This window comes from Paramormyrops kingsleyae, chromosome 8 (assembly GCF_048594095.1).
Source record: "Paramormyrops kingsleyae isolate MSU_618 chromosome 8, PKINGS_0.4, whole genome shotgun sequence".
Taxonomy (NCBI): Eukaryota; Metazoa; Chordata; class Actinopteri; order Osteoglossiformes; family Mormyridae; genus Paramormyrops; species Paramormyrops kingsleyae.
The window spans coordinates 11,319,304-11,333,856 of NC_132804.1; the positions used below are offsets into that span (position 1 = coordinate 11,319,304).

General features: G+C 44.7%; 4 protein-coding genes across 4 annotated transcripts in view; 2 read left to right on the forward strand and 2 right to left on the reverse strand.

Annotated features, from left to right (window-relative positions):
• Positions 1-320: 320 nt before the first annotated feature.
• Positions 321-3,854, reverse strand: timm17b (translocase of inner mitochondrial membrane 17 homolog B (yeast)). Its single transcript, XM_023837579.2, has 6 exons — positions 3,747-3,854; positions 3,158-3,257; positions 3,008-3,071; positions 2,630-2,758; positions 1,529-1,639; positions 321-1,403 (listed from the first exon to the last, which is right to left on the reverse strand). Exons 1-6 carry the CDS (start codon positions 3,800-3,802, stop codon positions 1,321-1,323), a joined length of 543 nt encoding a protein of 180 aa, XP_023693347.1. The 5' UTR covers positions 3,803-3,854; the 3' UTR covers positions 321-1,320.
• Positions 3,855-3,886: 32 nt separating this feature from the next.
• Positions 3,887-6,942, forward strand: pqbp1 (polyglutamine binding protein 1). The gene is made up of 7 exons (XM_023837577.2): positions 3,887-4,113; positions 4,383-4,454; positions 4,567-4,678; positions 5,568-5,668; positions 5,837-5,965; positions 6,318-6,375; positions 6,588-6,942. Exons 2-7 carry the CDS (start codon positions 4,388-4,390, stop codon positions 6,736-6,738), a joined length of 618 nt encoding a protein of 205 aa, XP_023693345.1. The 5' UTR covers positions 3,887-4,113; positions 4,383-4,387; the 3' UTR covers positions 6,739-6,942.
• A 399-nt stretch (positions 6,943-7,341) lies between these two features.
• gpkow (G patch domain and KOW motifs) lies at positions 7,342-13,471 on the reverse strand. The gene is made up of 11 exons (XM_023837509.2): positions 13,048-13,471; positions 12,003-12,169; positions 11,405-11,544; positions 10,175-10,281; positions 9,888-10,089; positions 9,464-9,596; positions 8,820-8,967; positions 8,622-8,745; positions 8,470-8,539; positions 8,281-8,366; positions 7,342-7,996 (listed from the first exon to the last, which is right to left on the reverse strand). The coding sequence occupies exons 1-11, from the start codon at positions 13,260-13,262 to the stop codon at positions 7,868-7,870; spliced, it is 1,521 nt and encodes a 506-aa protein (XP_023693277.1). The 5' UTR covers positions 13,263-13,471; the 3' UTR covers positions 7,342-7,867.
• A 299-nt stretch (positions 13,472-13,770) lies between these two features.
• The window catches only part of LOC111857046 (membrane-associated guanylate kinase, WW and PDZ domain-containing protein 2-like), a 41,237-nt gene continuing 40,454 nt past the window's right edge, over positions 13,771-14,553 (forward strand). Inside the window, exons 1-2 of the mRNA XM_023837502.2 lie at positions 13,771-13,856; positions 13,994-14,096. Of these exons, the coding sequence (XP_023693270.2) occupies positions 14,029-14,096 (68 nt within the window). The 5' untranslated portion in view covers positions 13,771-13,856; positions 13,994-14,028. The remainder of the gene's footprint in view (positions 13,857-13,993; positions 14,097-14,553) is intronic.

The window sequence follows — 14,553 nt, forward strand, 5'->3', positions numbered from 1 at the left end:
AACAGAGGGATGGGACACATCAGTTTCAAAATGAAGCAGGTTGTGAACATCACCATCCCTGATATCTCCAATCAAATATCTCATTGGAAATTTGATGTTTTTATGACCATGAGCAGTTACACCTCATTGCGATAGACGTTGTGCAATGGTGGCGTTTATAACAATGTGCACTCACAACTTTCAGTGCATTATAATTCAATGACACCAAAGTTACACAAAATGCCAATTTCAGTGCAAGCTAAATACGTTGAATTTTGTGTTAAAAAGCAGATGAAATTTTTTGTAAAGTAACTCATTTTAAATGAACCAAAAAGCATCACTAAAAGGACCATAGAATGCTTTATTCTTCAAAAGCTTTGCTGTAATTTCAAACTGTCAGCGTTACTGTGTATAATAAATAAACTCATATCAGACTATCCTCTCTATCACTGCTTTTAACAGCAAACCACAAGTATACTTCTAAAATGTCTTTAAATCACACTGAAGAGTGTGGAGGAGACACAAAGACAACTGTGGAAACACACTGGTACTTCAGTGGACAAGACAGAAGAGGATGTTAAAAGTTGCTGGTTCAGACCCATAATGATCCTACTGCTTTACCTTTTGAAATTATACCTATTATGAAAATATTCTCCTGCTTTACATAAAGGTAAAGATGTGAAAACCGGTCTAAAGAAAAAACTAAGTGAAGAAATGTGCAGTCAGATGTGATACATGGCGCCATAACAATACCTAGATAGGCTCCTGCTGTGATAGACTGGGCGACTCAGAAGACTGAAGTAGGTTTGAAGAAGTAGGGTAAGGTAACAAAAGATTAGAAACCAACCCTATAACAACACAGGGCATGTGTAATTCACATTTCTCCAAACCTTTAGTAAAACCTACTTTATTAGGATGTCTGTTAAATGCTTCTCCCTCACCCTCATACCTGTAGTGGGTATGAAGTGTGAGCCAGCAACATGGATCCTTATGTGACATTTCCCCCAGGATAAAGGCTCTGTCCATTTCAGTGGGGTTGAAATACACATAAAACCTTCACTTTACTCCAACTTCATGGTGTAAAATTTTCCAGTGACTCAAGTTCAGTATTTAAGCAATTGCCAAGTTTTTGGTGAAAAGTATTTACACATTTAGAAACATACAAGTGAAAATGAACTGCGGCCTGGCCTTGGGGAGGGGTTAATATGAGGACTTCCGATTTACAAGAGTGTACGTTTCATGTCTCACTTGGCACAGGCTTCTCAACATATCCGAATGTCTCTGAGGATCAGAATAGACCACACTCCCCTGATCTCGATCTCCAGTCCAATTGCTCCAAGCTTACTGGTATTGTCCAAAACCTTTGTAGCCCTGAGTTGTGTCCTTTGGGGGAAGCTGACTTGGGTCCTCCATAAAGGGGCCCGCTAGGGAGAAAGAAGACGACACTGATGGTTATTGACTGGCTGTTCGCGTAGAATTTTAAGCCATGTCCTGGAGCCATCACACGCTTCATCTAGCAGGAATTACCGCACCCAAACCCCCGACTCACGGTTCTGGAACTGCTGTGCTGTGTATTTGGTTAGCAGGATTCCAACCCCCTCAATCAGAGCCAGGAGAATTCCACCAAACATGGCTGACCCCACCATAGCCAGAGGGCCACCTTTGAAGAGGAGACAATGAGATCCAGGATTCAGCAGGTCAAGGCAGGGTTGGTCAATGATAGGAAAAATAAGAGCATTAACCACAACAGGCTTAGCCCACTAGGTTCTACAGTTCTAATCTTTTATGGCATACAAGCACCGACCTGTACTACAAAGTAGTTCCAGCTCGCTTTGGCTTTCCACTACAGAAGAGTCGGCTCGGTAAAGGTGTTGTCAGGTTTAGAGAGTGACAATGATGTAAGATCGAACACAGGCTTATTTGCTGTTCACACAGTGTACATCAGGGGTGGCCAATCTTATCCGCAAAGAGTATGCAGGTTTTCGCTTCAACTCCCTAATTAGATTAGATTACTAATTAGAGGACTGATTGGCTGAAGAGTCCTCACACCTGGGTTTGAACAGCTGACCTACAGGTTATCCCAAAAACCTGCATACACACCGGCCCTTTGCGGATAAGATTGGCCACCCCTGGTGTACATCATGATTTACTATGTGCTAACTACCGCTAGCAAGTGTGAGATTCTCTGTCTTATGCTAGCATTAAACACTAGCAGAATTAGCATTAGCTTGTTTCAATTTGCCTTACGAATCCATTCAATTCACCTGTTCCATAGTACTTTTTAAGTAGGTGGTTGGAAATTTTCAGGTTTCATGTTATCGGGAATACATTGTCATGTGTGATTCTACTAATAATGAAGAAAATATAAAATATGACCTTTTCCCCTTCATAAAATCCATACATATCGACACAGATCAATGGAATCTCTGCATGTCAACCCATCAGATGGTGGTGATGCAACCAACACTGGTACTGCTCGGGTACATCTCAGATAATTTACAATGGAAAACCATCAGTTCGTGGAATGGCTTGGGTACGGCTCAGCTCTTGGTGGCAGTGGAAAAGAGGAATTACTCTTTGGGAAAATCAGAATCTTCAATAATGGACCATATAAAAGGTTTGAAAATGAGCAAGAGAAATTCTGGCTCACTTCTTGCTGCCAGCACTGCCCCCGTCATGGCCCCACTGGTGATGGAGTTCCAGGGGTCCTCTTTGCCCCTCAGACGAACCAGACCACAGTCTATGGTAGAGAACAATCCACCCCACACAGCAAAGCTTCCTGGGAGGGTAGAAACACAAGAGGATAATTTTTTATTTAACTCCAGACAGATCTCCGTCTTTGACTTGCAATGGATATAGGAGAGGCTGAATATGTAGATAATTTGGTTGTCTTATGTGACATGCATATTGTTTTATTTCTTCATTCACTGAGTAGCACCTTAATTCATAATGTATATAGTGGATACACCTACTTCTCAGGATTAAGCATGATCTAGCAGATTTGCACCCATACATTGTACGGTCTCACCTCCTATCTGTGGGGCTCGTATTCTCACAGCGTTCCCGCTGCTGCTCAGTCGGTGCCGCAATCCCTGCGTACACATACAAACGCCGTATGGTTACCCGACCGCTGCGTCCCAATTCCCAGCCGACCAGAGGCCAAGCGGTCGACACTCACCGCCGGGGCATTTCGGAAGCCCTTGACAGCCTGGAAAACGCCCCCGCCGATGGCGCCCATGGTGAAGGCACCGCCACAATCATCCACGATCCTCCATGGGCTGGATCAATGGCATTAACATGTAACAATTCACCAGTATTTTGTTTACTAAAATAGAAGTTAAACCAACATGCTTGTAGAAGTATTTGACAAAGACAGAACATGTAGTTTCGGACGGCTTGTTTGTGTGTCTAAACATCAGTACATTACGGGGTGTTTGTTTGTTCAAAAAAGGCTTTTGTTTAACCTTTTAAATGTACTTTTAGAGTATAAAAAGCAACACTGTTAAATAAGATATTTTATTCGTGTCGAAATACAACAGTAAACGGTGTATAGTCAGTCTGTGGATAATTATCTCAGTGACACCCCCCCCCAAATAAGAAAAACAATCAGGGGGAAATACAGAAAAATAGCCCGGCCAAATCCAGTCGTTTAAAATGGCGCCACACTATAAATTAGTGAAGTGTAGTGTCTAAACGCGACAACAAGTTATGAGCATTTCAATCGTGTCATTTGAACCGCTAACAAATGCTTCAATATGCTACTTTACCAAGGTTCTCGGACGTATTCATCCATACTGTTTGTCACGTCACATAATATCGTCATTAAAAAGAGACGGAAATAGATGGCGCGCTGTTAGGACACGCATCACGTGTAGGACTTAGTCCAATCGAAGTCGGGAGATGGCTACCGATACGGAATGCGTAATCAAAACGCGTTTTATGTGGATGCACTGAGCGGATCGGCGTACTATATGCAGATCTGCTAAGTGATGTAGATATGGTTTAAGCACTTGGTAAAATTCAATTTCTTTTTTTAAAACAAAATTCGGCAATTTAATTTAATATTCCAGACGTGTAAACTATTTGTAATAGTTTAGTGTCGTTATCTTCCACCCAAGCAGACCCTGTAACAAGGTAAATAACGCATGCCTGAGGTTTTGTGATGAGGTGTAAATATACGTTATTGCAAAAAACAATCAGTCTAAACTATGAGTTTGCTGGGATGTGCCTTATTAATTTACTGGAATAACTGGAAAGCATCATATTCAGAAAAATCTAATTCGCGCCTGTTTAAATTATTCTCTTTTAATTACTGTTTTTATACAGTCAATGCACTTAATGGTTTAAATGTATTTAAGGAATGCTTGTAGTAGCTTTGTATTTGAGTAGGTTTTGTCCCTAAGGAAAGATGCCCCTGCCGCCAGCCTTGCTAGCTCGCCTGGCCAAGAGAGGCATCCTGAAGCACTCAGAACACGGTTAGGCTTCGACGCCGTAGTGATCCCTTCCTCCATGTGCACTGGTGTGACTCGTACGCGCACCCTTATTTCCGTAATCACCTGCATTTCAATCAAACTGTTATTTCTTTAGAGGCAGAAGAGGAGATCATTGCTGAAGATTATGACGACAACAACGTGGACTACGAGGCCACCAGAGTTGAGAATTTACCAATCAACTGGTACAAAGTATTTGATCCTGCTTGGTAAGAGATCTTCGCTCATGATTGTGCCATCAGCCTTTAGGGGGTAGCTGTGTTTTTGTCTTATGATCTTCCCATACCCAAGTTCCCTGTCTAGTCTAACCAATGTCTGATCAGTTGTAGGAGTGAACTGTGTAAATCAGGGCTATTCAGATCTCAGTCCTCAAGGTATGAGCACTGCTGCTTTTCAAGCCTTCCTCTACCAGGGAGCCGGGTGTGAAGCCTCTGTGGCCAGTCCAAATTAGGAACTATTAAACTGCCTGTTAGAACTGAAAACAAGGCCTGGATTCGGATCCAGGGGCCAGATTCAAAGAGCTCTGGTATAAATAATGCATGAAATTAAAGCCTGAAAATTAGCAGAATTTACTGTCCATTAAAAGTAACACTGAAGGGACTTGTTTGACTATGTAGGCTGCCATTGTTTGCAGCTGACTGTACTGCGTGTGTAGAGTCCTGTGGGGTGTACTACAAAGTGAGTTTCACATACACAGAAATAAGTCAATAAATACAGGTGAAGTAACCCTGATCACCACGGTGCTATTTTGGTGGTTGTCAACTTATTCTGTTGACTTGGGGTTTGTCTGTGCATGTTCACATAAGAGGGGCAGGGTGAACATTGAAAACCAGGCCTGTGGAGAGACTTTTTAAGGGGCAGATGCTTGAATGGGTTAATGTTGCCGACCGTGGGATGGGAAGTCCCCCTGGAAAACAAAAAACTAATTTCCGGTTTGCTAAGTTGGTGATTGTCGGTGACTGAATATGGGCACTCAGGATCTCAAAAGGGAGATAGTGTCAATGGTTTAAGCAAAAGGGGCAGGTGCACCCCCAGTCTGATTGATTGTAAGCTTATATACAGACTGTGCTTGTTCTGTACTTTTCCCTCTCCCTCCAGTGGCCTGCCTTATTACTGGAATGTGGAGTCCGACCTGGTGTCCTGGCTCTCTCCAAATGACCCGAGTGCTGTCATCACCAAGGCTGCCAAGAGACTGAGACGTATGCTTTCTAACTGGCCTTAGATGGATATGTAAATAGCAATAGGATGGAGAACATTTTTGCCTAATGAAAAAACAAAAAAAGTGTCTCTTGAATGTGGTACTCTTTAAAAGTTTGGTTGTTAGCATTTTTTAAAAAATGAATTAAGAACTGTTTTTTTTCTGTCAGCTGAGATTGGCGAGGAACGAGGGGAGAGGCAATTTGAGAAGCCAGACAGAGAACGAGAAAGGGAGGAAATCAGGGAAAAGAGGCTACAGCGCAGGGAAGACATTGCCCCCTACAGCAAGAACAAGAGAGGTACGTGGAAAAATAAGGCTTGTTGGACTGTTGGTGTAGGGAAACTCCAGAAAGGTGTAGTACAAAGCAAATTTTAAATACCTAGAGTTAAGTACCTTTATTGCTGTGATCAGCCTTATGGTACTGTGGCAGTGGTTATCAACTAAGTAAGTTGACTTGGGGAAATAAGCATCAAGAGACGTCATTAAGTCAGTTAGCCCATTTCATAGTACATCCCTTTGCCCTTAAGTTTGTTTCTGTATGTTGTTTCTGTATGTTTAAGTCATTGCTGAGTTAAAAAGCTGATCTGGGATCAGAAACCAGCAGGACACAACAAGCTGATCTTAAAACCGCATGTCGTAATGTCTGGCAGGTCGAGAGAGAGAAGAGATGGACCCGATGGACCCAAGCGCCTACTCTGACGCCCCCAGGTACTGCTCCTTGCGGTTTCAGAAGAACCACATTCTTCTTCTCATGCATTCCCACAACAATCTTTCTGTATTGTTTTGAGAATGAACTCATTCATTTCAGTACAAGATGGCCACAATCCAACAAATGTGAAAACACTTCAAGTGAATAAACAGTACTGAGTGGAAGTCAGACTGGTACCAAATTGAAATCCTTCTCTTTCCGTCTCCCCTAGGGGAACCTGGTCCACTGGGCTGCCTAAGAGGAATGAGGCCAAAACAGGCGCCGACACCACAGCGGCTGGACCCCTGTTCCAACAAAGGCCGTACCCGAGCCCCGGGGCTGTCCTCAGGGCCAACGCAGAGCTCACCAAGGCCAAAGAGTGAAGGGGAAGACGGACTGCAAACCATGCAGAGCTCTCGCACACCACTGGACTTACTACTGTGATGGCGTCGGTCACGGAAGGAACGGCCCGGTGGGGGGGGGACTTTGGGCTGTGGGGATTATGTATGTTTGTGTTGGCTTGTTTTAGGATTAATCTTGACTCCAGAAGTTAATTTTTGTATGTAAATAAACAATCCAGACAAAGAGCTACCGGTTCTTTTAAACTGTGCACCAGTTCAACCACCCTTACACTGAAGTAGTCTGGTCATCAGGAGGCCTCTCCCAGAATGTTTCTTCTGAAAACAATGTTTCATTTTAGCTATTGTAGCACAACATAATACCACCTATATATTTCTAAGCCGTTCTGTGTTTCCTTTGACTCCAGTTCTCATATTTGAATCAGTGCTGCTGGTCACTGTGGATCCAGCCAGCCTTTTTAAATTGTACTGAAACATTTTAATCCCTCATCCGTCTCCCTCAAACCTGCACCACCATGTCACCTCATTGTGCTGAATTTTATGAAGGTGTAGAAACAAAGCCCACCCTCTGTAACCCGTGACACTGACGCCAGCTCTCAATTGGACTGTACGCCTCACCAAGTCGTGTGGTCTTCACATCATTTTATTGCAAAAAAGGAAAATGAGCACATACAACGTTACTATGATCCCACAGGGTCTTTCTTTAAAAACACACCTAAAGGACAAGAAAGGTAGAAAAATTGTCAGTTTGTGTACATAGAAAGCTGCCGTCCGCTAGGCCCATTTGGGGAATTCAGGGAGTTGAGCTGCACACCATCGCCCAGGATATGTACAGGAGCTGTCTGCTGCTCAGGCTGGCCCCTGCTATAATGAGATTTCATTTCAGGTGCACCATGTTCTTCTTTGTGTCTGCTGGATGTTTCTTACTTTCAGCCAATTTTCAGCAGCCAGTCAGCCCATCCTCAGTTCCAGCTTAAAAATCACTTCTCTGTCATGATGGCACCCCCCAGGTCTACCGTGCCTGGTCCTCTGCTGTTCCTTTTGCCTGCATGACCCTTGGAAGAACAGCCCAGGTGGTCGAGACGGGTCCACGAAGAATGGCGGATTTCATAAACAAAGACACTGAGGTGGCGGGGTGCTGCAACGTCCCCAGTCACGCGTAGCCCCCTCCCACGTAGTGGCAGATGGAGTCATAGTCCAGTGTGTAGATCTTCTCCTCGTGTCGGTCCAGCTGCACCATGGCACGGCAGCGCTCCTTGTCCCTCTGTAGGATCCGGCCCACCTGCCAGGTGGAAGTTGGCAAAGTGTTATACAATTCTACAGGAGAACATCTAATGGATACTAGTGACGGCCAATAAAAGCTTCATGAACCATTTGCTGTATTTTCTGATCCCACTAGATGGTGCTCTCTATTCATAAAAGGGCTTAATATATGCCCCAATGAATGCCAAGACCAGCGGGGGTCAAAAAATATACAGAGAATGGTCCATGAAGCTTCATTTAGCCATCACTAACAGATACTATTTTTGTTACTAGGCAAAGGGGAATTCTAGGAGCAGCACTGACCTGTCCACGATGTTCTCCCAGGACCACCATTATGCAGTCTGATTCACTCTTGGGCACCATTGTCTCCAGCATCTCCTGTTTCACACCTGTGGGGGGGGGAGTGTATGCATATAGGAATGCATGAAGACTTCACATGGCTGTGTGTGACCAACATGGTCAGACGTGTGCTGTGAGTTACGGAACGCTCACCATCGAGCAGCCTGCCCTCCTCCGTGCGGCATACACAGGTCCGTGGAGTGAGCACATCTTCCACTGTCATCTGTGTGCACATGCCAGTGTGTCACTCAGTCACACTCACAGGAACCCTGTCTGCATGCTGAGTCTTCTCTAATGCCCCTTACCTTGGAGTTGTAATACTTCCCCCCTTTGAAGGTCTTGTCAATGAAGCGTACACGGAGGTCCCTCTGCAGCCAGGTGGGGGTGGACAGCTCCTGACGCGGCAGCTTCACTGGGGGGGTCTTCTCCCTGGGGGTGAAGGGGATGGGGGTTAATGGGCTTTCGGCGCTATGGTTTGTGTCCAGGGCTGTCACACCCCATACCTGGAATCGGCATGTCTCCGCTTGTCTTTCTTCTCTTTGGACCTTTGTTGCTGTTCGTTTCGTTCTGCCCTCTCCTCCCTCTTCTTCTCCTTCTTTCTTTCCCTCTCCTTCTCCTTCTCTGCCTCCATGTGGGCTTTGCTGTGGCGACCTGCAGCATGGTGGGGACAGGGTACCGAGGCAACACACTTGACCTAAGTCACAAATCATGTTTTCCAACACAAAAAAAACCATCCTGACCTGTAACACATCACTACCCTAGTCAATTACCTTTCCTCTTGTACTGCCATCACAAAAACCTCAAATATATTCTGTTCACCAATCTTTAAAAGAGCGGGATCATCTCTGACACCAGTCCCTAGATGAAGCTCATGGGAGTTTTACTTACACAAAAATGTTCTGAGGGTAGAAGGAAAAATGATTGGTTATCTCCCTGAACCAATCAGATTGCAGAGGAGGTGGGTTCAAGTAACTACAGGAGACAGGATCAACCAATCAGATGTCTTGGTACCTCTTCCTCTAGTTGCTTGGACCCATCTCCTTTATAATCTGATTGGTTATCTCTCTGAACCAATCATTTTTCGCACTGCCCACAGAATATTTTTGTGTTTGTAAAACCCCTAGTGCCCAGAGGTGGCTCCACTCACTGAGGTCCTTGGCATTCCTGTCGTATTCCTTTCTCCCGACCAGCCGGATGTTATACTGGCTGACAGTCACGGTCTTCCCGCCGATGGCCAGCTTCACCATAACTCGGGCGTTGTCAGGATCCATGCCTTCCACCTGTGGCCCAGCATGAGTGAGTGGGTGTCATAGTCACATGACCAGAAACTCTGTGGTACAAACTCTAAGAACTTCTGAATGCGAGAAGCTTCAAAGCCCACAGTGGGTGGGACAGCTGGATGCTGTCATTCACCGGCTGTTTTAATCACCCTCCTGCTGCTTCCTGACGGTACACATCAACCCCACCCACCAGAGGGTCCAAAGCCTCATTTCTGAGATTTCTCTGTCTGGGATTTTTGTGGCTCTCACCCGGTCAGAGGCTGTAAAACTACGCTGCCGGGCCAGACTCACCTTTCCATAGTGATCTTTGTGAGCTCCTGCCTCCAGAAGCACAGACGCTCCCGGGGCCAGAACCAGCTCCTCCTCGGACCGATCCTCCCCAGGTTTGGGAGGCCGTCGGGGGCCACTGGGCTCCAGGTCTTTCAGGGCTGAGCGGTCAGCCCCCAAACCCAAGCCTTTGGGCCGGAGCTGGTGTTCAATGGGTTTCACAACCCTGCAAGGAGGGGGAGGAAAGAAAGGCTCCAGGAACGACAGCTGGCAGCTGGTTGTGACAGCGGCGGGGGGGGGAGCAGACTTACTGTTTGAAGGTCCTGCCGATTCCCTCGTCCTCCTTCCAGCCCATGCCCTTCAACATGGCCAGGCCATATGCCTCGACGGGCACACTCTCATAGTCGGCATCTGTGGACTGACAGCCCCCATGCAAATGGTCAGACACACCCTGTCCCATCCCCCAGAAATGCAACAAAGTGCCTGCAAGCAGAACTGGTTTTCCTGGGCCTATTACCACTAAACAGCATTTATAAATTCATAATACAATCAAATTTAAACTAGAAAGCAATGTGGATAGCTGGCTGTTTCAAACATTTCACCAACATTTGGGGGACAGTTTTTTTACATAGTTCGGGAAGACCGTGTTTTTTTAAATAAGGCTTTGCCACAGAAATGTCGCGAGACACTCAGGTGTTTTAAATAGACTGAAAGCCCATTTTAAAACAAGTGTTTTGCAACGTTGGAATGTTTTAACAAAGGTTCATAAGCTGACAGAAGACAAGCAGAAATTTAAATAGCTGGGAGCTGACAGAGACCACCACAGACGTTCAAATTCTCTGATGACAATTCAGAAGAAATACAGGCAACCTCTGAGAGACTGCAGAGAATTCAGAAAGGAGGGTCTTTTGTCTAAAGAGCAAAACAGATTCCCTGGGTGCTTCAGAACTTTAATGACAAAAGCAGATTTTGGAAGGAACTTTTATAACAGAAAATTAACAGATGACAGCAGACCAGAAGCCATATGATTTAAGGTTAAGTAATGACTTAATGCTGATTAATGATGTAATTTAATGTTGCTTTACTGCTTCTGACAGCTGAGTAATAAACTGAGGATGCAGTCCGGCCATCTTCTGAAGTCACGGCAGAAATTAAGCCCCCATCCCTAGAGGAAGGGGAGATTTAAAAGAGCTGTTGGGGCCACGTGATGAAGACAGGGAGTGATGGGAGAACTTGTCTCGTACGTCCGCATTGGGAGTGGGAAAATTAGCTGACAAAGCTATTTCAGGCATTAGCACACGGTCAATTCTGGTTAACTTATTAGGTGTGAGGAATCGGCATCTGAGCCTTGGACCCAGATGCTTCCAGCAAAGCAGAACAGTGCAGCCTGAGCTGCACATGTACAGAAGGGCAGTGGCAGTGATTTCTCTCCTCCCAGTTCATCTCAACTCTGACTGACTGGTGGAATGGGATGGAGGTCGGCAGCATCCCTGCTGCTGGCACCTGAGGCAGTCAGTTAAGTTAATCTGCACCAGACTTACCGACTCAGGCCGCAAGTCGACCTTCACCCTGTCCCCATCCTCGAACCCCTGGGGTACTTGATTCTGCATCAGCAAGGGGATGGTGAGGTCAAGGACCTCCTGGGTGCCATTCGTCCACTGATCCAGCTGCCTCCGGGACTCTGTCAAAGGAGAGCAGTGGAAACATCTCCATCATCTCAAACACCTGCTAGACTCGCCTATGATTAAAACGGCCTAATTTTCCTTTGAGTCACTTTCGTACAGTATCACCAAAACTGAACATCTGTGAATTAAATTTTTCAACATTTTCTGTTTATATTAAGCACTGGAAATGGTCTCACGGACACTCTGAAAATGTGATAGCCTGTATTATATGTACAAAAATATTAATCAAGGTTATGTTCGGTAAGTACCCAGTAGTGCGGACACCTAATCACATGACCAGAGTGAGAGGAATATAGGAAATACATGCATGTGCTTGTTTACAGAGAAATTATTAATTTTTCCTCTTTTCGTAATAGTAACTTCCAACTGATTAAGATTTTTGGATTTTTAAGGTCAGATTAGTATTTAATTCATATCTGATCAAGACCTGACAGAAGGAATGAACAACACCAACCTTCCACAAGTTCTTTGACGGCTTGGGATTCTACGGAGTCCAGCTCCTGGCTCGGAGGACAGTCTTTACTCCCCGGTGGCTCCTTTTTGGGCTTCTCCTGCCTGACCCAGCGATTCTTAAGGATGAGGGGAATAACCAGCTCCTTTTTCTGCTCCACGGGCTTGGTGCTGGGCAGTAGAGTATGACAGATATCATCAAGGAACAGCAGAGCTTAACTAACAGCTTGTTCCATTTTATACAGTGATTGTCATTCGCGCAAGAAACCTTACTGCAACTACATGATCATGCAGATGTCCGCTGTCAAGTAAACGGGACAGTTAAGATTTTATGAAAGGACGTTTTGTCCATTTGTAAACTGCCTAATAAGAATCTCAGACACGAAAGAGCTGGTCGACAGAAAAGTGACGGAGCTTCATTCCTGCATCGCAATTACAGACTACAAAATAGTGCGATTAAAGGATATACAAAACACTGAACCGAAGGGGCTCCGGCTCTCTGGGTGCAACGGAATAAAGAAAAGACCCAGCCACTAATTACAGGACGTCCACTGCGTGCCCAAAACTGCTATTTACTCATAGTTTTACTTTCAGACATAACCCAGACTCTCATGGTCACTTTTCCATCTTAGGGAACATTTCCGTGGATTGTTCTGCCGCCAGAACTGCATGTATATCCTCGGACACTGTCATACACCACATTTGGAGCCGTGACGCAAAAACGCAACTAGCGTAGTAAAATTGTCAGAATGTTTCCTTAGCTGAAGAGCTGACTTTTTTTCTTTTTTACAGTAAAGTTTGTTTCATGTTTACGTATATGGCCGTTCTACACTTTATCGCTTACTACACAACGACTCAGGACGTTTTCATAAGAGAATACTCAGGAACCTCAGCCAGAAAGTCTGGTTTACCGCACTGCCAAGTAGCCATAAAATAAATGCCCAGTTATTTAAACGTGCTACTTGTGGCTTGTACTATTAATGATTCTGAACGCCTACACTATATATTAGCTGGATTTATGTTTAATATAATATTGTAGCGGTTATTACCTCTTTAGCTCTTTCTCCTCCACCCCAGTCAAGTAATCCCGCTCTTCTCTCTCAGATTCGTTAAGGTTCGAGCTGGTTTTAAACTTGCTTGACGTCTTGCTAAACCCAAAAGAGATGGGTGCCGGTTTTTTGTCCTCTCCATCCTGCTGACAACGAGGATCGACTATACCTTGGTCAATACCATCACCGTGTTTCTCTCCAGCCTTCGACGCCATGTTTACGAAAGCTCTGCGACAAAGTGCCGGTGCTGAAGGCTTCTGGGACAAGTAGTCCTCCGCGGCGGCGCCGTCCTTTCATGTTCGAGATGCGATACTTAAGAGAATACATCTCCCAGCATACAATGTGCGAAAATCCCATTCGAATTACATCGCATGAAGTCGCAGAGAAACAGCAACGTCAGCGTAAATGCAGAAGCCCTTTGAAAGGTTGATACAGGGGCAATATGCGTATTTAGAAACTGGTCATTTTTTCCATTTCTCTTATATCTGGAATGATGCAAAATGATGGACCATTTGCTGTTTATTTGCAATCAAATTAACTACCACACCAAAATCTGCAGCTGCAATGCACCAGTGCAATTCGATTTGTCCACTTTCTTATCAAATCAGACTTTTTTCTCGAAGCTCCATTTCGCTGCAGTTAAATGCAAAACAGAACAGGGTACATATTTCAGATTATGGAAAGAGCACTTAAGCATATTTTACAGAAATACGTTATGCCACAAAATCATTTAAACTGAGTTGTAATCGAATCAGGGTAAAGAAATTGACCATAATTATGCAGCTGCTATTTCATGGTGACGACTAAGGGTGAGTGTAAGTAACGTAGCAAGATTCTTCCTAGGACTTAAATCCAACCTCATAAATCATAAATACCCAACTACTATACCATTTTAGTTTGGTGCTCTATTCACTCCATTTTCTTTTTCCAATTGAAATAACCTCAGGTCAATAACCAAACCAACCTCCTCACCTTGGTGGAATGCATCTTTTCCTAGACTCCGCCCACCCAACAATCCCTCCCAGTGCATCACCACTCCACTCAAAACAGTGAGTATACTTTTCTCTCCTGCTCTTGGCAGTGCTCAAAATCCCCGGGCTATGGATGAGTTATAAAGTGGAACTCTGCTTGAACTGTGTCCTGTACAGTGCCCTCCCCACTTTTGTATTTCCTGCTGTTAATTTGTCATGTCTGACCCAGGCAATGCCGTTATGTCCACCTTGTTACAAACCTTAATCGAACGAAATGCTCCCACACCGCAAAGACCATGACACTATTAAAAATGCTTGTCAACTTGCAATTTTGTTGCTTTTAAATGCAACTTATATTTCATCTTTATATTAAAGGAGGTAGTCTTACAGTGTCATCACTGGAGTAAACACTTGTACGGGATGCCAAATGGCTGACGCAGAAGAGGTCTGAATACTAATCAGAAATGTTGCAAATTATCCGCGGAGCCGCCCTTGAGCCACCAGCTGTCCGGCGTGGTGAGGAACAAGAGGTGTG

What these genes read in the sequence shown, in the direction of transcription:
- timm17b (XM_023837579.2), bottom strand. Translation starts at nt 3,802, where the DNA reads ATGACGATATTATGTGACGTGACAAACAGTATGGATGAATACGTCCGA. An exon ending in GAATACGTCCGAGAACCTTG is followed by an intron (nt 3,258 to 3,746) that starts GTAAAGTAGCAT and finishes CCATTGATCCAG; the next exon opens with CCCATGGAGGATCGTGGATG. An exon ending in GCTTCCGAAATGCCCCGGCG is followed by an intron (nt 3,072 to 3,157) that starts GTGAGTGTCGAC and finishes ATGTGTACGCAG; the next exon opens with GGATTGCGGCACCGACTGAG.
- gpkow (XM_023837509.2), bottom strand. Translation starts at nt 13,262, where the DNA reads ATGGCGTCGAAGGCTGGAGAGAAACACGGTGATGGTATTGACCAAGGT. An exon ending in CAGGAATGCCAAGGACCTCA is followed by an intron (nt 8,968 to 9,463) that starts GTGAGTGGAGCC and finishes ACCATGCTGCAG; the next exon opens with GTCGCCACAGCAAAGCCCAC. An exon ending in GGAGGGCAGGCTGCTCGATG is followed by an intron (nt 8,367 to 8,469) that starts GTGAGCGTTCCG and finishes CCCCCCCCACAG; the next exon opens with GTGTGAAACAGGAGATGCTG.
- pqbp1 (XM_023837577.2), top strand. Translation starts at nt 4,388, where the DNA reads ATGCCCCTGCCGCCAGCCTTGCTAGCTCGCCTGGCCAAGAGAGGCATC. An exon ending in CCTGAAGCACTCAGAACACG is followed by an intron (nt 4,455 to 4,566) that starts GTTAGGCTTCGA and finishes TTATTTCTTTAG; the next exon opens with AGGCAGAAGAGGAGATCATT. An exon ending in AAAGTATTTGATCCTGCTTG is followed by an intron (nt 4,679 to 5,567) that starts GTAAGAGATCTT and finishes CTCTCCCTCCAG; the next exon opens with TGGCCTGCCTTATTACTGGA.